Raw genomic sequence first — 22,167 nt, forward strand, 5'->3', positions numbered from 1 at the left:
TGTCCTAAGACGCACAGGTGATGTCAGCATGCACACATTTTACTGATTTTCCCCAAAGCAGTCATTCTTTTGGATTTGTGTATTTACAGGATAGTAGCAGAGCCAATATTTTAAAATAAAACAACCTTCTTGAATCTGGGTGGTGGGAAGACCAGGGAAAACTGAAATTGCTGTATGTATAGGAAGTAATTAGAAATGCTCTCAGTGTGGGTGAATATAAGACCAATCCTGAGCAAATCTAGACACACAATGCCTGTTCTGACTTTGGTTTTTCAAAAGCGACCTCAGTAACTTCTGAAAGGATTGCTGGAGTAGATGGATTACAGTCATGTTTGGTTTTCAGTCAGCAGTGTAAATCGATCCAGATGCCAGTTGATACTGGATATTTGCTTGCACTATCAGTCATTTAACATGTCATCTTAGAAATCATGAGTGACAAAACCTGACGCCTAATCGCAGTTGACGTGCTTCTGTCTTGCATTATATTAATTTGAAGATTGGTCTGTGATTACTGTTCTCTCGGTCTTTCATTTCACACATGTTCATTCATGCATGCAAGTGAATGAAAGACCTGCTGGAAGTAGAGTGAAATTCAAAGTTATCAGTGTTTCCTTTGGTTGGTTGGCTTGTTTTTTTATTGGAAGTGCTCACGTGGGACACAACTGGAAACTTTGAAAACATAGAAGTTTGGGGGTTTTGTTTGGTTGGTTGGTTGGTTTTGGTTTTGGTTTGTTTTTTTAAAACCCAACAACACTAGAGGGTCATTTACTAAAGACTTGTTTCATAAGTTTTGAATGAGAGTGCATCAGTGGGCATCGATGTTTTGTTGCCAAGAGAGGAGAACTTTGCAAACCTGTTGTGAGGTGCAAGCTATCTTCTTTCAGTAACTTGATGTTTGAATACTTTTGTGTGGAAGGTGAGAGGAAAACGTCTGTAAACAGCTAGATGACATACCCTATTATTAGTGCTGCAAATGCAGTGTGTTTTTCTAGCATTAGTATCTGCTCATTACAATGATCTTACTATTATGTTGTCTCACCTAGGATGGACAATTTTGCTCTGAAGAGAAAAACCGTTTTACAAATCTTGAACAGAAATGATCATACTATGGTGTCTTTTGTTGTTGTTGGTAAGATACAGGTTATTCAAGCAATAAAAGAAATTGACATAATTTGAAGTGTTGACTTTTCTTTTATTTTTTTGTCCATACTTCACATTGAAGCAATAAAAATTACTTTTTTCAAGCTTCGTACCTGAATATATCTCCCAAAGCTACATATTAGTTATGTTTGGAAAAAAATAATTTGTTGTAGTTATTATGATTCTTTAAACACATCTTGAAGGGGAGTTTGCTGTATTTTCTGATTATTAAAAGAAACCCAAACAAACTAAAACCAAGCAAACCCACAAAACCACACAGAAACCCCCCCAAAAACCCAAACAATAACAACACCACCAAAAACCCGCCGCAAACAAGCAACACCAAACAACATGAAAACAAACAAACAAACCCCTGTTCTAGTTGAGGATACCTTCTACTTTCTTCACTGGTAAGGGAATATTTGTCAGGAAATATTTTTCTAGAGAACAAAGCATACACTTTTAATGTGCATATTAAAGTGATAAAATGCCCCTGGTCCAACTGTCTGGTCAAAAATTACGCTGATTTTAAAGGCAGACATGTGAGTGAATTCTGCTGTGGTTGCTCGACTGCTGGAGTTCATGCTCCTTACCGGCACTGTCAGTAAGAATTCCACCAGCTCAAGCCTTAACATTTCCCTTTCATGTGGATGCACACAATGCACAGTGTCTAAAGTAAAGAGAAATCAATGCAACCACTCTGTTCCCCAGAAAGGAGCCCGAAGCAGTAGAATTTCTCCATAGGTAAACAACTGGTTACGATCATGAGACATGTAGAAACCGGCAGATAAACACAGGATGTTAAAACAAGGAAGAACGAAGGATTATCCTTTATCAGGCAATGGATCTGTTTTAGATGTGAGACAGGGGAATGCAAGAATCTTCACAATCTACTATGAATATGTGTAGAGTGGGAAGCAACACTGGACTTTCTAACATACAGGTGCCCAAGGCAGCAAGCAGGTGAGTATGTCAAGTGCTGTGCAGTGGGGCAAGTGCTGAGCTGGAGCTACAACTGTTGGAGAGAAGTGTCCATCAGGGAGGCAGTGATTTCTAGTCAGTTGTGAACCCAAGGAGAGCTGGCAACCGATGACTCTTGTGGAGCAGAGGTGTTGTCAATAAGATGGGTGATCACCCGGTCCTGCTGGTTTTGTTCGACAGTTCTTCACCACTGATTTGAAAATTAAAATGTAGTCTGCAAAGCTACTCTTGAAAGGTAGCCTGCTGCAGCTGAGAGAACTCTGACCTTGGGTCAAAATATTTTTGAGAGTGCTGAACAGAAGAAGAAATCCTGTTGACTGACATAGCGCATTGCTTTGGGAGGATGGGATCTTAAAAATGTAATTTATAACTGGTTTATGGAATGATCCTAACAGAGTTGCAAAAGTCCTGATATGAATAATGGGAACTTCTGGGAAGGAAGTAGAAAATTGCTGTCCAGGAATTGTTTCCAGGAGACCAAGAGAAAATTCAAGGGTTCCTTGGCTCAAAGGAAGGCTAAGAGCAGATGGGCAAGGGTCATAAGATGCAGATGTGGCAGTATGGTGGCTTCTCCAGGGCTGGAAGACCTTTTTGATTCCCTTTCCTGTGACAACTGGTAGCTAAACAGGTGGTGATCTTAAACCAAGGCCAGTGAAGATCTAACTGAAGGCTTCAAAATTTGGCAATGTCTGGAGGTTTCTCCTAGACACAGCAGCTCAGCTTTAATGCTGTTATATTCTTGTTTGGTTGCTCTGAAAGACCCTTAGCTACTGTTTCTCTGAAGTACTTTTTGGCATGCATTGCACAGATAGTACTAGCATCAGCAGCCTTGTTGTTCTAAACAGCAGAACTGATGTTGTTCACCATTTCCTTTTCCACTGTGAAAATCTTCATTTTCCTAGTGGGGGAAAATCAGTTGCTAGAGAAAATTAGAAAAGACAACATAGTTAATATTTTATGCATATAATTCATGTAACCTCTGACACACAGGTGACGTGGAGGCTCTTAGTTGTCCTTTCCCACTTCTTTCTACATCTTTAGGGCAGCACAAAGGATTTCAGGGGGGAATAAACAAAGCACTATTTTAAAAAAATTTTTTTAAAAATTCTGTTCTGAGGGGAAATTGCAGGTCAGACAATTGTTGAAGCAGAATAGTTCGTGTGAAGGAATAGTTAAGTGGTTGAAAGAGGTATGATTAGAAACAGTAATCCTGCAATTTTCTGTTAGCTGCTTCATAAAGTACTAAGTATTCCAGTGGTCAGTTGGCCAGATAAATTCTTAAACTTACACTTCATAAGGTTGTTTGGGGTTTTTTTAATTACATATCAAGTGCTAGGGGTTTTTTTCCATGCAGAACTTTTGTAATAGGTAAGCAGTTTGCTAGTCAGTCATGGCCCTATTTTTACCTTGGAAGAGTGAGCAAGTAAAACAAAGAGTGCAAGTTTTGCAGTAGGAGCATGCCTCACCTTTATTGTTTGGTAATTATAATTCATTTTTGGTATTTGTATCAATACAGATGGTGTAACTATATATATACACGTGTGTGTTTATATAGGTAGGTAGATTAATACATAGAGATAATAAATTAAAGGCTGAATCAGGAAGTTCAACAATTACCCAGAAAACAACTACAGTGTATATTGTATAGCTTAGTTGGTTTGTGGTGGTGGTTTAGGCCTTCTGTTGGTTGGTTGGTTTTACTTCTGTTTCTTTGTATCCTATCTAATTCTCCTTGTGCTCTTAAATTGTACCATCATGTTGCATATACTGTGTATTATAACAAATGTGGTCCCCTAGCTATGCATGCAAATGTGAGATTTGAGAGGTCTGGATTCAATTCTGTGTTCTCCCATGAACTGTATGCATCAATAATATACCTAATCCCTCTGTAAAATGTGGTGATAGGAATTCTTCACCCATCAGCCATATGGTAGAGCTAAATGTTTTAAAGTTGTGAGGTGCATGGATACTGTGATAAGACCATCTATAGATGGGTTGAAGTAGCTTCATAGTGGCTGGGGTGAGAAGCATTGGAACTGAGTTTATAGTAAATAGTGTTGCCTATAATGCCTTATGCTGAGAAGCCACTATATATTCAAGTATGCCGACATCTGCTGGAAAAGTACTACGGTGAGCTGTAGGCTATACCAGGAGACTCCTGGGGTGCACTGAGGATAACTTCTTAAGCCAGGTAATACACAGCCCTACCAGAGGGGATGCGTCACCAGCGCAAGTAAGCTAATCAGTGACACCAAGATTAGAGGCAGCCTGGGCTGCAGTGATCATGCACTGGTGGAGTTTGCAGACCTGAGGGATGTGAGTCAGGCGAAGGGTAAAGTCAGGACCCTGAAGTTTAGGAAACCCAGCTTCCAGCTCTTCAATGAGTTAGTCAATAGGACCCCCTGGGAAACTGCCCTCAGGAGCAAGGGAGCAGAACAGAGCTGGCAGATTTTTAAGGGTGCTTTCCACAGGATGAAGAGCTCTCAATCCCCAGTTCTAAGAAATCTGGAAAGGAATACAAGAGACTGGCATGGATGACTGGAGACCTGTTGGTCAAACAAAAGGGCAAGAAGGAAATGCACAGGTGCTGGCAGCAGGGACAGGTATCCTGGGAAGAGTATAGGGATACTGCCCGATTGTGTAGCGGTGGGGTCAGGAAGGCCAAGGCACACCTGGAGCTGAACTTGGCAAGGAATGACACAAGAAGTCGTAAGAAGGGCTTCCATGTGTGTTTCAGCCTGAAAAAGAAGGTCAAAGAAAGCGTTCCCCCATAATGAGCGAGACTGGCAAACTGGTAATAGTGGACCAGGAGAAGACTGAGGTAGTCCACAACTCTATTGCCTCCGCCTTCACTAGCAACCATGCTTCCCACACCTCTTACATGGATGGACTGCAAGATGAGGACTGGGGGAGCAGAGTCCCTCCCACAGTTAGACAACATCAGGTTCCAGACCACCTGAGAAACCTGAACATTCATGAAAAAAGGTTCATTCTCTTGTACTAATTAACTTGTCATTCTAAGATACGGTTTGATGGCCCTTATAATAGTACTAGTAGTACAACTTTCTAGGAAGGTTTTCAGAGTTAACTTTCTTTGCCTGGTTTGCAAAGGTTTAAAGACTTCTTGAGTGAGTTTATAAGATGACACCAGCTCTTTCTGAACTTAAACTTTGAATAAGGGCCTTGAAGAAAGAGTGTAGAAACTTCTCAGACCTAAATATGTGCTAGTAAAATGAAACTGCTGGAAATATTCTTTTTGAGGCAATAAATTAAGAATCCTAAATGAACCAGAAGACATTAAATGCCTTGCTGAATAATGGTACTTTTGGATTTTATTACTTCTGCTGTAGCTTGAACTGAACTAAATTAGGACTTAGAACATCTAGTGCTTATGTCAAGAAGAGATAGTGTGGATGGAAATAGTTATCATGGAAAATGATGCATGATTTTCCATTTTTGCATTTTGTACACTTTTTTTCCGTTACTTTCTAGGTAGGTGACAGACATCGATGAAAATACCTACTTAAGCTTGTATGTGTTTGCTTTTAAATATTTTGAGTGCTGCTGAGATATTTTTAATAAAAGCAGTTGTTTGTCAAGGATTTCCCAGCCTAACTAGAGCATAGAGGTGAATGAGAGAAGCAAGAAAGAATGAAGAATCATCTTTGGATTTTAGATCACAAAGCTGAGGAAGAGGACACTTTACCAGATAGATTTTAAATCTAGCAGTCGGCCAGTACATGCTGCAGTAAATATTTAGATTGAGTTTAGGATATGCCTTTAATTGAAGGAGGAGAAAGTACTGCCCTCTGAAATAGATTTACTTTTCTGGGTTTGCTTTGGGGGAAAGAAAGAAGGTTATTCTGGTTTGTAGGAGCATGGGATTATTTTGCTGAATTACTTAAATTGCATGCACAGAGAAAATGAATGGATAGATGCCAGGGGAGTTTTATTTAAAGGCAACTGATACTAGTGAAAAGGTTCTTATTGGCTTCAAGGGAGCCTGGATCAGCTCCTGCCTGTCCCTTTTCTCCATCCAAAGCCAACTAAAGAGATCAGTGTATATAGTCAAGGCAACAAAACGGCAACTGAAAGCTGGAATCACTCAAATGTTTTCGTAGCTGGCAGAAGTTGTACACAGCCATACATTTAGTGCAGTGGACTTGAGCTTCTGTCTCTTACACCCCAAAAACCACTACTGTTTTGTTATGTGTACTACAGATGATTGAATTAGGGGTTTTTTGATAAGTAGGAGGATTTATATACAGTAGTAATGTCACAATCCTCTCAGATGACACTTGCACATGTTTGTGGTAGCATAGGTTGCTAGCTCTGTTGTTTTTATGATATTTTCATGTTCTGTCTTGAATTTTCTGTGGGTGAATTTTAAGTTATTTAATCTGCAGGGGAAACTGAAGCTATGTATGGATATATTTGGATCTTTATGTAAATGTCAACATAAGTTATTTTCTCCTTTCAATAATCTTACCTGCTATCTATAAATTAATTAGGAACTCTGCATCTGAAAGTGCAGTGTGAAAATCTTGCATCCATTTGTGTTTAGCTGTATAACTGAGTGAGTCAGGCACAAATCCTGATCCTGCAAAAATGCGTACTATTAATAGTATTTTTTTCCCTTGTGATTTATTGCTGTTGGCTTCAGTTGGCAGTATTCCTGGAAGTAACATGGGTGGCATTACATCTACATCTGTCAGTAGGATCAGGTTCTTTTTATCCAGAAAACAAATTGCAACTATTTAATAATAGACATCTGGAAAGCAAACCATCTGCACTGAGGTCATGATCATTTCACTGCCAGCTGCTTGTATGCCAGGTTCTTCTGGTAGTTAAAGAGTGTCTACTAGAGGGAGGCTTTCCATTCATTTCACACTGTCACACGTACGAAATGTTCCAAATATGCCCTGGACTTTACAGTCACTTTCAAAACTGTAGCAGAAATCCTGTATTAGGAACTTAGTTTTCCTAGAGGCAGGTCTGCTTATTTGATTTCCATAGTAGTGCAATATAAAAGGAATGCAAGGCAGTGTTGGTGCAGACAGAGTGATACTAGGATCAAACATATGAAGGGGATATTTAATGGAAAAATGTTCCTTTTTTTTTTTTTCTAGAATTCTTCAATCTTTATTATTAGTTAATATGTTCTATTTTTAATACTTTGGCACTCTGCCATGCACAGTGGCTGTGTGTTTCTGACTAGAAATGAAGTAATGCTGTTGTCTGGTTAAACGGCAAATAGTATGGTAAAAGCATTTGCGAAGTGAAAAAAGCATTCTTGAAGTAGGAAAATTATATAAAATATATCAGCTATAATTAAAGTACAATAAATTAATAAACTGAGATATTTCTGCTGTTTCGTAAGCAGCAGAAGGAGATGGCTGAAAATTACAGACTACATGGCTAACTGTAGGGTACTGAGATAAGGCAGTACGGATCAGTGATGATTGAAGACTTGTCTGCGTCGTTTGTTTCTTTCTTCGCTGCTTCAACTCACCACTGCTTAAAAAGATAAAAGACATCTGACTCGTTGATTAAAATGTAACAAATCTTATATATGTATTGGTCAGCAACTACAATTTCTTGATTTCCCTATTGTAAAATTGTCACTCATGATCAGAAGGCTTGTTTCTTAGATAAGAAGAAAGTTTCTTAGAGATCCATAAGTTTCTTAGAGATCCATAGATAAGAGGTTCTTAATTTTTAATTCTTAATTTACTGCTCTCCTCATTTTCTCTCTGATTTTTAAAAGATGTTTTCAGGAAACAAACTTTATTTTTTAAATTGACATTTGATGATGCTTTGCAGTAGCCGCTAAATATTTAGATATTAAATGTGGCATGTTAGTTTAGTCTTCAGTGAAAAATAAAAGAAGCTTATATCTCAAAGGATACAATGTAATTGCTGCTGGCATTTTTTGCTGTGCTGCATCCACCAATTCTTAAAAAAATACTGCTTTTAATTCACATTAAAAAAATACTACTTTTCTTCCAGAGAATATTGTGGTTTTTAAACCATTGTTTTTTGTTCTGATTTAAATGCAAGTGGTCAACAGTCATGTATCTTCACAACTTTTCCTTGATAATTTTATAGTAGCTTATTATTTTTAAGTCTTCTCTTTTGTAAAACTATAGTTGAAATGTAATGATGCTCTCAGAGATGTGTGGGCATAAAATTTGCAAAAATAAAAGTAAATCTATGTTGTAATTAGAAAAGGAAAGGACTTGGAAAGTGACAAAAGAAGTGTGGGCGCCTCTTTCTGCAAATCTGGTAACTTTACACGAGGCCTGTCCCCTCCAAGGTGTTTTTGTATAAAGAAGGAGATGCACTGAAAGTGTCAAGCTGAGTAGACAATAGCAGTGTCAAATCAATTTATGACTAGCAGTACTGAGGTATTATGATATGCTATTCTTGCTTTTCTTATGCTAAGTCCTTTAAAAGTAAAAGGAGTTAACTTATACAGTGCAATTGTATTCTTTTATCCTATTTTACTTGAAAGCCCAGTGCTTTGTTGGTGCAGTGTGCCTAAACTGCAGTGATTTACCACAGTTATCTGAGATTAATACTTGCTGATTTCAAGTAAATAAAACCGTGTCTGTTTATAGTAGAAAAGAAACTCTTTAATACATTTACAGATACTAGTGTTATAATTGAGAAATAAATTTCTCAAACTCAGTTTAATGTCTGTCGAAATAAAGATTCATTTTTTTGTTAAAGTATCTGATTTCTCTAAAGGTTCCTGTAGTACGATTAAAGTAGGTCTCCTATTCTGTGTGTCAAATCATATTCCCATGGTGGTTATTTCAGAATATTTGCTTGATCTCAGAGTGCCTTAGAAACTACATCCCAGACAGTCAGAGTACCAGGAGGGCAGTTGTCCTAAATGGTCACCATTGTAAGTCCATGTTGCAGAGATTCTCTACACCTTATGGGTGCCAGTTTTAGTCACATATGAGGTTTTAAATGGTGCAGTAAATACTTAGAGGAGGTATCACTATTGAGATTACAGGCAGAGGTGGGTGTTTGGGTGAGGTGGCTTGTGTATCAGAAAAATTTTAGAGCCCATGATTCTGAATACCAACTTGTCCTCCTGTCTCCAGCATGTTTTTATGAACCAAGTTATGCTTTTGAAACCTGGATGTGTCAGTTACACCAGTAATTGGAAGAGGTAACTTGTTCTAGTCTCTTGTTATTGCAACATGACACTTAATCTTCTTGAGGCTGACCAAATAAATAGGAACACTCTTTTAAAATTGGCACAAATTGTTCCGTACCACAGTATTCTTCTAACACTGCTTGCAATCGGTGTCTCTTGATCTGCTTGTGATGACATGTTTTATTCGTTGAGCTGCATGACTGCAGACAAAGGCAGAGCTCTGTTCTGAGGCTGTCACACCAGCACCCTGACAGGTGCACGGTAAAAAACAGCTTTGCCCTCAAAAGTCAGGTTACATATTAACTCAAGACTGTGTTGCCTGTAGATAACTTGCAGGCTTGAGTCAGTGTCTTTGGAAGATGTCTTTTGCTGTGTGAGTGTACCAGCTTTGGTTAACTATTACTGAGGGAAGTTTACATTACACTTAGTTGTGGGGGTTAAACATTCTTTGTTGTGTTTGGCGTCTTAATGGGCATCATGAGTCACCTGAATGAACAGGCAGTGTGATACAAGTAGTTAGTGAGCAGGAGTATTTGAAGCCCACTGTTGGTGTGTTTCTTTCATTTTGTGTTTGCATCAATGGCGAAAGACAACATGATGTTGAAGGATGTGAATTGCTTGGAAATCTCTTTTTGGCATTAGCTTCCTACATGCAGTAGATGCTCATCTGTATTCAAAATGGGATTCATAGTAGATAACTGTGTCAAATTTTCTTTCTTCTAAAGCTGATTAGCAGTAATTTTTAAATTAATGTAAGCATCATCTTCCTCTTAACCATAAAGGCCAGGAAAATCTTAAAGGAAAAGTATTTTGTCATGGGAGACAGGATGAAGAGACCTTCCAGGGAAACATCAGCAACTGTTAAATGTTCTATTCCCTGAAAACATACTTAGGAAAAGTCGTTCTGTGTGGCAAACGCCTTTTCTGGTGATTAAATGTTTTAACTAAATAACAATTAGTTTCAAAAAGAACGTACCTGGGGAAGTATTTAAAAAACACTTCGGTTTTTAAATAGTCTTCAGTAGTTCACCTAATATCCTAATTGGAGAAAGACCAGTACAAAAGTAAATATTTACTGCGCAATTCTGTAGAAGACATTTATGGGTAGGTACAGGTATCTGCAAGAATAGATTTATTTTCCAAGTAAACAACCACTGCTTAGACATATTTCCAGCAACAAGATAGGGGGTTTTCAATTCAGTTATCATTGAGCACTGACCTGTGAAGGTGAAATTTTTCTCCTCTCCTCTCCTCTCCTCTCCTCTCCTCTCCTCTCCTCTCCTCTCCTCTCCTCTCCTCTCCTCTCCTCTCCTCTCCTCTCCTCTCGATTCTCAATCCTAGGTTTTCTGTCAAGGGAAACCTTATCAAGATATTTTTTGAAGAGGAGCAAAGGCGGAAGGCTTTGGTACTTTTAAAAAGATTACTGCTCACTCTTTTGTTGTTATTAATATGCTGAATAAGGAAAATATTTCAAATAAATTAAGAAGTTATTATTTTCCTGTCTAGAAAACATTTAGCAAGTATTGATTTTAGAGGAATATATTTAAACAGGTCAGCTCACTACACGAAGTAGGTGGGAGATAATGCTATGAAATATGTAGTTTCTTTTGAAATTTGCATTACTTGGGCAATGAGTGGGTATATAAGAGAAATAAAGTGAGAGGGCAAAGCGAAGATAAGTCATCTCTTGTAAGGCTTGGTGGGAGCAATGGACTCTGTCCAAGGAATTCCTTCTGGTTCCTTGGAGCACTGTTTAGAGTTTGAGAGATTTCTACTTACGTTGCACTTAAACCATGCAAGATTTGTTTGTCCTTTAAAAGGAAAAGACATGCTGTTCTGAAATGCTGAATTTCCTCCCAAAGCTTAAAGTTACTGTGCTATTCTGTAGATGTTCCAGTAGCTCGGAAGCGAGGGGTTTGCTTCAACAGTTTTTTCTCCTGTTTACAGTAAAATTATAAAACCTTTTACAAACTGTTTTTTTGTTTGTTTGATTGTTTTGTTTTGTTCTGTTTTTATATAGTGAAGTCTGTCCTAAGAGTATCCTAAATGTATCCTCATGAGAGAGCAAAAATAGAGCCCATGGGGAAGTAGGCCTAATTTAATTTTTTCAGTGGTTCACAGACCTTGGGGACATGCTCCACCCAAAATGGATATGAAATTATCTTAGAAGTCAGGCTGAGGAAATGGAAGTTATCACAGACACTCTCTGGCATGTGTGAGTAGAAAAGCAGTATTATCAGCAATGTCCACCTCAGTGCAATAACAGCCTACTGGTCCTATTAAACTCTTCTGTACATGTTGACTGTTGCAGCTATGCAATGAGCTGTCATATTCAGTGTGATGCAAAAGCAACAAAGTGAAATGGTACTGATTCTGTGTGCTGAGTTTGAAGTGTGTTATTTTCCTTTCGCATTTTAACCGAGGGAGGCAGGGATATATTTACCTTGCCTTCCAGAGACTTCTGCAGGGTATTACATTGGCTGCCATCTTTCTTGCCTTGAGTCTTCATACCAAAATACAGTCTGGTGCTTTTCTGTCTTTTTTTGTTCTGCAATAACACAGCATTATGCTGCCTTTCAAGGTGAAGAAAGATCTATACAGATCTGTACATGGTAAATATGTTTTTACTGATGCTATTATACTATATAGTTTACAGGCTGCCAGGAGGAAAGATCATCTGTCTGTTTGCCCTCTGTTCACTACAGGTCAGAAAATATGTGGGGAATGTCCACAGGAGCTCCAGTGAACACATAGCATATTCCAAGTTAGCAGGCAATTAATTTCATTATAATTAGGGCTTAACCATGATATATAAATTGTAATAGGTAGCTGATATATGGCAGAAGATCAGTGACAGACTTTGGAATGAACTGTGCATTGAGTTGATTCCAAAATGGCCATTAGCCCAGTCAGTGTGAATGTGGGCTGTAAGAATATTTAAGTGACAGCTGAAGTGAAAATTTCCAAGTGCCACATTCCATTCTCTTAACATACATCTAAAATTGGAGTAATATGGGGTTTTTTTGCCTAATACTGCTGTGAATGGTACTTCAAGATTAATCAAGTACAGACATGTTTTTCTAACTACTTTGAGACATGCTTAGCTTCGAACTTTAGACCAATATCATTGCAGTCTTCTGACAACACAATCATTTATTAGTCAGGATGGGACTCTTCCTATCTAGTTACACTCACACTGCTGTATTTGAGAAAAATGTGAACATTTATCCCCAAATTTCATCTGGAAAAATAATATTTTAAGTAACTTTTAGACAAAATGTTTGCTACGCGATAGTTGCTGATGATAGCTCACAAACAAACAAAAACACACACACAACCAAACCAAACCAACCAACAAACAAAACCACAGGTAACTTTTAAGTGAAGGCCCAGCCTTTCAAACAAAAAAATAGCCTTCACAAGTTGCAATGAAAACTTTTAAGTACATGTCAATGAGCCGTTCCCATGACATGCCCAAGGACAATGGGCTGCTGGAAGTGCACAGCGGCTGCACATCAAGTGCCGCACAGGAAAGACATGGACCTGTTGGAGAGGGTTCAGAAGAGGCCACAGAAATGATCAGAGGGCTGGAACAGCTCTTCTGTGAGGAAAGACTGAGAAAGTTACGGTTGTTCAGCCTGGAGAAGACTCTGGGGAGACCTTATTGCAGCTTTTATATACTTACGGGGGGCTTAAAGAAAGCTGGAGAGAGACTTATTGCGATAGGTTTTAAACTGAAAGAGGGTAGATTTAGATTAGATATAAGGGGAAAATTTTTTACGATGAGGGTGGTGATACACTGATACAGGTTGCTCAGAGAAGTTCTGGATGCCTGGAAGGTTGGATGGGGCTTTGAGCAACCCGGCCTAGTGGAATAATACCCCTGCCCATGGCAGGAGGGTTGGAGCTAGATGATCTTTAAAGGTCCCTTCCAACCCAAGCCATTCTGTGACACTTTGGAATTGTGTATTTACTGTGCACGGTAGCTGATAACTGGCTGTAAAAGCCTAGGTACATTAATCAATCTACACAGCAAGTGAAACGGAAGTAACACTGGATTACAGGACAGTACTTGTATGTTAGCATAAGTTTCTGGCTAAAGGTACCCTGTAATTACCGTACACTAATTGCCCTCTGTGTGAACCGCTTTGGTAGCAGTAATGAGATGGTCCGGAAACATGTATTTTTATCCAGAAAAGGGTAGATGGTATGATTCGAAATACGTTTTCCTAATGCCTAATAGGTTATGCAATAGGGACAACCTCTGCATCTGTTGTGTTTCCAATATTAGCTTCTGAGGAAACTAACACTTGTGGGAGGGTGCAGTAATAAGTTTATTTCTTAGCCATACAGTTTTAAGCAACTTACAGTAAGTGGATTGGTTTTCCAAAAGTGTTTTGTGGGTTAGAAAAGCGCTCTCATGGTGTGCAGGATTCATGTGGCCTAACTTTAGGCAAATGGCTTTGGGCTTTCTGCAGGAGACTCTTTTGCCATTATTTGAGGAACTTTAGGGTCCTGAACATACAGACGCAGTAATCGATAAAGCAGGCGAACTCAAAGTAAACAAGTAGATACAGTATAAATACCTTTCTCTTGTAATGAAGTTGTGTTTTGTTAAGTTGTGATTTGAAGTTGGGTTTGATTCAGAGATGATCTTGTGGTTGAAGTACATGATTAGCAGACACTGGGTCTATATGTTTTCCTGTTGCAGAATTTCTGTGAGAGGCCAGGAAGTTGAGGCTCTCTTCACAGTACAACATTGCCTGATGTAGTGAATGCAGATGAGCACCATGAGACTGAGTTTATGTGTTATCATAAAGAGTGTTGAGAGGATCACTTGGCTACCATCTCTGAAAAAATTATTCCATGAACAGCAGAACTGATGAATCCTGGTTTTCCTTCAACTAATTTACTTTGTTCACATCTATCCTAGTGTCTTCCAAATTCTTTCTCATTCCGACTTCAGAGCCTCCTTCTTCTCTCTGTCCCAACCGTTTCTGTGATTGCTTGAAGTTACTCCACTGTTATGCATGATTATGAATCCCCCATCTCCAACTTATGTACAACCAGCAGTGGTTGACTCTGGTGTTGACTCGTGTGTGAGCTGAGGAGAAAAAAAAGCATGGTTCTGGCATGTCAGCCAAATTTTATTTTAATCAGCTGAAGAGTTCAAAAATTAGGAAAGATGGGATTGCCAATCAGCACAGCTGCATAAACCAGCTTCCTCAGAAATGGGACTGGAATAGGGGCTGTCTAGGAAAGCTAGGTGTGAATCTATTTAAGTAAATTCTGCTTTATTCTTTGAGAAATGCCATATCATGCTGTCTGAGTTTCATAGTTTTTAAAACCTTTTCCTTGATTATTGGCTAAACAGAGTATCCATTGGTCAGTAACTTTAAGTGAAAGAACACAATTTCCATCCTTCTCCCCCTGCCACTCGGTATATGACTGACCTTTCACCCTCTCGTATTCTTATTTGTGAGTAGATTTCTTGGAAAGTTCAGTCATTTAGGTTCATTGTGTTTAAAGTTTGCTGGAGTTACTTCAGGCTTTGTCCATTAAGTCTGTTTTGCTTGGACAAAATTTTCATACAAATTTTCTCTTTATTGTTAGTATCTATCAGATGAAACGTTAGTCATATGCTTGGTTTTCTTCTGAACAACTATTCTTGACTTTTGTAAAGCTTTTTGTAGTGTTCTGCAGGTGCTGTATGCAGTAGACTGTGACATAGTCAGGAGAAGATGTGCTTGCTTGATTTTTAGACTTGGAAACCTAGAATTTCTTTGAGAGGAATTGTTCAGAAATATTTGTATCCTTGAACACTAGCTAGTCAAAGCTGCAAAAGATGTGATGGGTTTATTATCTGTTGTTTGAATGTTAGTTCTTATGAGGACTTTAAAACCAAACCAACAAACAAAAAACCAAACCAACCAACCAACCAAACAATAGCAAGTACCAAGGTTTGGATTTGTTTGTTTGTTTTTTTGTTTTGGGGTTGTTTTTTTACTGAATGTAATGCTGTTTTTTTCTTTTCCATTTCATTTTCTTAAGTTCTTTCTTAAACCCTGCTAAGACAACTTATATGATTCCACAGATTTTGAAATTACATGTCTTCGTGACACATTTCTCATAAATCCATTTTAGTTGTAATATTGTATCTACATGCATGACAGCATAGTAGGAAGAAACAAAAAGACAGTCTTTGCAGTAAACTCTGGTAAAATCTGCTTCACATATTGAATAAACATAAAGACTTATGGAAGGGAACTAATTTCTCTCACCGAAAGAGAAGGTGCTGTATGTGACCTGTTCCCATAGGCTTAGTAGAGAATAATTTATCTTTTTTAAATGCTGACTTCTGAAACAAGGGTAAAGGAAATGTCCTTGGGGCCCTCCTTTAGTAGCCTGTTTGTATTGTAAATAAAATGAACACTTGGATATGGAATTCACAGTTTGGGGTCTTATTTCAAGGAGCTGCATTGAAGAACGGAGTGTTACCACCTCATGTTTGGTGCCACTGTACCACTGTCCAGGGTATAAACAGTGCATATTGTAGTTTATTAAATTTGTCTTTGTTTATGAATGGCAATATTTTGGCTTACCATCAGCTCTCTTAGGGAATAGTTGTTTGGGTGGTTTCTAAAAGATGATGCAGTAGAAGAAACTCTTCTCATTGTTCTTGACATTACTTGCTAGTTTCAAGTCTAGTTGAACTTTAGCTTTCCAAATACTAGCCCTTCATGGCTGGATAGATAGATTGATTATTCATGGTTTTGCTTTTTTGGCTATAAATATGTGAAATGAATGTATTATATTTCTGTAGAGATTCTGAATTGTATATGATGGCTGTGGCTTTAGGGGGTGTCAAGCAACCAGCAAAACTTGGAGTACTTAATACTCCTATGATATGACCTGTTTGGTATGATCTTGCTGTGATCACTGTTAACTGTACATTGGGAATTTAAAGTAGAATACATTTATAATTGCAACCTATGCAGATATTAAAATTTTATATGTATATATACACAATATCATTTATATATACAAAATAGATACATATTTCAAGAAGGACATAAGTAGAAATAAAAGTGAAAGCATTTTAGCAGGTCTATCTGCATTTTTAGATCAGCTCCCAATTGTTTGGGGTTTTTTTTAATCTCTCTTAGATATTTCCAGTTATTAATTTCTCATGAAACTTCCCAATGACACATCTGACATTCTTCAGCAAACTCTGTGTACCTAGGTTTCCTTACCAGGACAGGAGCCAAGGTCTGATTGTGTGTTTCTTTTCATATAGGCATCCATGATCAGGGTGCTGTTTAACTCCAGGTCAGACTCATCTCCAGAGGTTACCGATCATTTACTTAAGGAAGAAGCAGCCTTGAGGCTATTGACAGACTTTTGACTACTTTCTGCCACTTTGGAAGTGCTGCTTTTTCAGAGCTTGGCTGGGTACCATCATCTTTGCCATGATTAAATGTAACTTGTGAATGACTACCCTACAGTTTGACTATCCCAGGAGCAAATTAATGTCCATTCTGGGATAAAGTTTTCTGTGCTTTGCATGGTGGTGTTCAGCTCTCACATGGTGATAATCAGGTTTCTTTAGGATGACTGGCTGTTAACACAGCTATTGAGCAATACTGTGCTAACTATTGAAGGATTTGTTTAGTCTGAAATAATCACCATGAAGAAACCATGTATAACATAATCTTTATTCTTCTGATGCAGCAAACTTTTGAAACTCCTTTTAATGAATATCTTTATAATGAGGATTTATCAAGGTCCTGTAAGTGTGTGATCTTATGAAAAATTTGGACTGTTTAACAGGTGAAAAAAACCCCAAGCCAAACCAACCAAACCAAACACACACAAAAACCACTCAAAATTAAGACCTGAATAAGAAAAAAAAAAAAATCAACATAGTTTCATCCTGCTCTGTAAAGACTTCTTCCGTGTTACATATTCTGAATTTAAAATGTATTCTGAGGATGAATACACACGTTTTTTTGTTTGAAGATTTTATTATATCTGTGTGGTATGTTATCAGGCAGGACTCATTCCAACCCTGTTTTGTGCAGTTTTCTGAATAACAATCTCTGTCTTTAGACCTCACACATGAAATGTGGCAGGAATTTATTCTAATTCTTCATGCAAAATGTCAAAGATTTAAAAATAATTCTCAGATCTGTTTGTGTGTGATTAAACTTTGCTTGGCACGTGGAACATCATAGTGGTGCTTCTGTCTGTTCTGTTCACTTCTCATCACAGCAGATGCTGTGAAGTATAAGGCTTAAAGAAATGCACGAGGTGCCTGTATGGTATATGCATATGTATGCCTTCTCACTCTGGTCCATGAAACTTTGCTAGCAGAATAACATAGCTCAGCTGTGCATAGTTAGATTTTTTGTAGCTTTTAATAATTATTTATTTATTACATCTCTTGCTTTTCAAGATGTGTATTTTCTTCCCCTTCATTCTGGCTTTCCTTGAGTTTTTCCTCTTGCATGCTTTTTAGTATATTGCAGTGTATAACTTTTCTGTGTTACTGCCAGTTTGTGAACTTTTGCTTTTAATTCTCTTTTTGTTTCTATTTTATCTTAAACATTTTGGGGTTTTTTCTGCTTCTGTTTTTGTTGTTGGTGGTGATTGGTTGGTGTTGTTTTGTTTTATGTGTGTTGTTGTATCATTTATCTCCAGAAGGATAAAATGTGTGTGTGAGATGCATAATAAACACTTGTTGTCAGCAAAGTGGACTGAAATGCATGAAAGAATGGTCCAGTGGTATTAAATCCCAAAGCTTGGCTGCTTGAGTGAAGATATACATAACACAAGCCCTTGATAATTTAAAAGCTTTACATATTGTATACCATGTCCATAACTGCCATTTGCATGAAGTTTCCTTTCAGACCTCTGTCAGGTTTCTGAAAGTGATAATGTGCATCTTGCTTGATGTGCTCACACAGTTGCCTCCTGAGAGCTGCAAGGGTGACGGTGAGACAATGTGTGCTGATGTACCGCTCCATGGAAGCCTCTGATTTTGGATCCCCCTCCCCAAAGAGCCCAGCACACAGGCTTGCCCTGTGCTGCGCCTGTTCCTAGTACTCGCGTGTTCTTCATTGTCTGAAAAATTGCATCATTTTTTCTCACACGGTAGATTTATTGATAGTTGTCATACGTGGTGTGGTCTGTAATGTGTGTTTACTGGACAAAGCTAGTTTACTTCTCCTCGTTTAGTCAATGTAATTGATCCCTGAATCTTTACACTGCCATTTCATTTGCCAGAGCAGGATCTCTGTTATCAGGTTATCAGTACATCAGCACATAGGATTACAGAAGCAAAAGAAGCAGAAAAAAATGTTAAAACCTTGTTAGGATCCAGGTAAAAATTAATTCAGTCAGCTCTCTTTCCTTCATCCGAGGACAGGGAAACTTCAAGAAACTATGGATGATGAGTGTGATGGAAACTGTAGGTCACTGGAAAATTGGCTTAAGAAACAAAGTCAGAGAAAGTGTATTTTCACCAAGTTGTGTACTTCAGACACACACTTATGTATATATTGTTAATCAAAGAGACATCTAATTCTTTATATGGTTTTGGTTTTAATTGCTAAAAGTTTTCTAAAGTATTTTTTTCCCTTCAGCTGATGGAGTCTGTGTGTTTAAATGCTTGGTTAACAGAGACACTGAATACTGTCGTGTGGGAAAACAGTCTGTGTTGATTACGTTGGGATACAACAGTGCCTTGCTCCAGTTCAAGTCACAAGCTGGTAAGTACATCTTGGACTTCTGAGTACCTTGTCCTCCCTGCCATGCTACTCTATTGGTAAAGTTCACGTTAAAATATGTTATCTTCTACCTCTGTTTCATATTGGCTATTTAAATATTACATTTTGTTATGATAATTTGTGCAACTTCGTTTGCTACTAGCCCATTCCAGCTGTCTTTTGTGGAGTATGGACCATTCACGTAGTGAACATAACATTTTTGCAAAACAACTGCAGATTAATTTTCTGAAGAAAGGAACTGCAGATAACACATCCAAATGACTTCGTAAACTCTAATAACTGGCAAATGCTTTTCGTGGGAAATCTGCCACTTCTTGCTCCCCATTCAGAAGTTGTCTTGCAGATCTGTTTATCTGTATACTTAATTGAGGTAGTTTAGCATACATCTGCAGTTCTTAGGATAGGTATTTTGTGCTTAGTGATGCTGAAAAAGAAACTCACTCTATTGTAGAAACATGACTGTATTTTAGTAGAATGTTGAGATCTGTATTTTTATAGTTCCACGCAACGTGTTTTCGTAAATCCAACAGCTGAGACTTTTTTATATGTGATATCCTCATGTCCTTGTATTGGATTTTGGAAAAGCATTCTTAGTTTTTATGCAAGGATATTCTGAAGGCTGCGTATCCATTCTGAGTAGTGTGCAGCATGGCCACAACTCATTTTGAAATTGTGTGACTATAAGTACCATACAGCTTCCTCTTTAATAATAAACAGGCATTCTTATATAGCAGCCTACATCAGTAGGCCTGGTGATTTCCAGGAGGCCATTATAGTTATTTTAATTTTATATTGTGTGGAAACTGATGCACAAAGCAATTAGATTTGATTTTCGGCAGCTTATTTAAAGACACGTACATGTTTCAAAGCATCAAGGGATGAGAATTTCGATGTAGATGGGTTGGTTTGTGCAATGATTTGCTAGTTTTGTATCATGTAGACACAATACATGAACTCTTGAGTCCCATTCTACTAGAAAATACAGGGTTTAGACTAACTGTATTTTCTGTTGGGTGCAAAATCGTGGTGGCCTTTGAAGTCCTACCTGGTTACAGCTTTTCATCTGTATCTGTCAGGAAAAACTACTCACATTTTCAACCTCTTACCTTGAATGTAAGCTGAGAATGACTGTGAGTTTCTGTTTTGTTGTTTTGTTGGTTTTTGTTTGGTTGGTTTTTTTAATGTATGTATCTGAATGTTACAGTTCAGTGTTGTGCTTCCATTAAGTTATTGTGATTTCTCTTGAGACTGCAATACAATATTGTCTCTTACAGAAACCTACATACATCATAACTGAAGCAATAATTGAGATTAGATTGTTTAGCAATTTATTAGCTCACTGCTCATAGTTAAGGAGTCAGGCAAGTTTGTCAGTACTCTTTGGTCTACAATCTCTACTATGTCCTGCCTACCTAGGACGGTTCTGATTTCAAAAGGCCTTGATAGTTTGGGATCCCAAGGCAAAATAAGTTTCTCTTAGTGCTCTTCACCACCTTTACAAACAAGTATTTGTAAAAAATCCAGCTGATTTATTTACAGTTTGCTATTTTTCCTGAGAGGAGTACCTTGAAGACTAAGTGGTAAATTCAGTCCTCTCTAGCTATATTCCTTGGTGATTAGTATTTAATTCATTTATATATCTACGTATTGTGAAAAAGATAATAACAGTATAGATAAGTCTCTTAATTTATCACTTCTGATTTTGCTTGCTAAAGTGAAAAAATTGATTGCTTTCCATATTTTTCCATCTTTAAAACTCAGCAGAAAAGAAAGTTAAATGGCCCGTTAGTCCATGCAACAACTCATGGATAAAATGACAGGAATATAACGGGTTGCTGAAAGTAAAGTCTGTTCAGATTAAATGACAAACCTGTTGATATTAAATGGAATGTGTTGGCTGCAGTGTTAATCTGAAAGTTACTTGTAGAATATTATTTCCTCATGCCATAGAAACATCTTGCTGGTACCTTCTTCTACATGTTGGGTAAATCAAACATCGTCTAGTCTTGAAGAAGTTTTATGTTTTTACAAAGAAGTCAAAGCTACAGAGCAGAAGCTAACATTTTGTTATTTGCTGTGTAGAAGTGTAGGTGTTACAGTTTTATGTATTTGCAAGTGTGCATGTGTGTATAATAAATAAAAATAATGCTGTTATTAAAAAATGGACTGAAAGGTCCTTTATCATATGTTAAAAGTGATAGTTATGAAAATGCAATGAGGTTTTTTTAAGTCTTCTGTCTTTTAGAAACATAGAGGAAGATGAGGAGTGAGGAATGGGGGGAGAGGGAAATTCATGCCCTGCTTGTGCCCACACAGAGAATTTCTGTTCTGGTTCCAGCATGTAGACAGTCATAAATTATAGACCGTATCTTTCATTTCCTGCTGAACATATGTTAAACATCTGAATATGATCAAGCAGGCAATAAAAATGAAAGTTAGTAGCCTACAGGCTTTACTTTCAAAAACAAAGATCATCTATCTGTAACACACGAACCAACCAGTTCGTAACTCATCTGTGACAGACTTGGTATGCAGCTCTCTGCTCCTTAGTGCAAATAAGCTGCTTAATTTAGCACAGAATTAGTTCATGAGCACAGGATGAACTGTTCTTTCAGGGTTGTGGTAGAAAGCAGGTTCCTTTCAAACCTCATATCCCTGGTCTCCAGCCACTTTCACAGTACATCCAGGCATTCGACATGCCAGTAGTTGGTGTCTGTAGATGTTATTTTTCTAGTTCAACTCACCTTGAAAATTGTGTCTCAGCTCTAATACCTGTGCCACTTGCATAGAAGCACAATACAGGTGGGAAAAAAAGTGTTATTTACTGTTTTCAGTTATTTGTAACATATAGTACTTGTGCATCTCCACATGCAGAACTGACCTAGAGACATATGAGTGTGTGTCTGTAGATGTATATATGTAGGTGAAATATATTAAAGGCATACATTGAGTTTTGTATGTGTAAACGTACATGCTGTTACTGCAGTATAATTCAAGTAAAGGAACATGGTATGTCTTGCTGTGATTTTATTTTTTCCCCAAATTATTATTTCTTGTCATGGCATATGGATCTAATGAGCTGTGATT

General features: G+C 37.8%; 1 protein-coding gene across 1 annotated transcript in view; it reads left to right on the forward strand.

The window, feature by feature from the left end:
- The window catches only part of LOC136002198 (histone-arginine methyltransferase CARM1-like), a 54,296-nt gene that overhangs the window by 1,137 nt on the left and 30,992 nt on the right, over nt 1-22,167 (forward strand). Inside the window, exon 2 of the mRNA XM_065657040.1 lies at nt 18,937-19,062. Coding sequence (XP_065513112.1) covers nt 18,937-19,062 — 126 coding nt within the window. The remainder of the gene's footprint in view (nt 1-18,936; nt 19,063-22,167) is intronic.

Source organism: Caloenas nicobarica, chromosome Z, assembly GCF_036013445.1.
Source record: "Caloenas nicobarica isolate bCalNic1 chromosome Z, bCalNic1.hap1, whole genome shotgun sequence".
Taxonomy (NCBI): domain Eukaryota; kingdom Metazoa; phylum Chordata; class Aves; order Columbiformes; family Columbidae; genus Caloenas; species Caloenas nicobarica.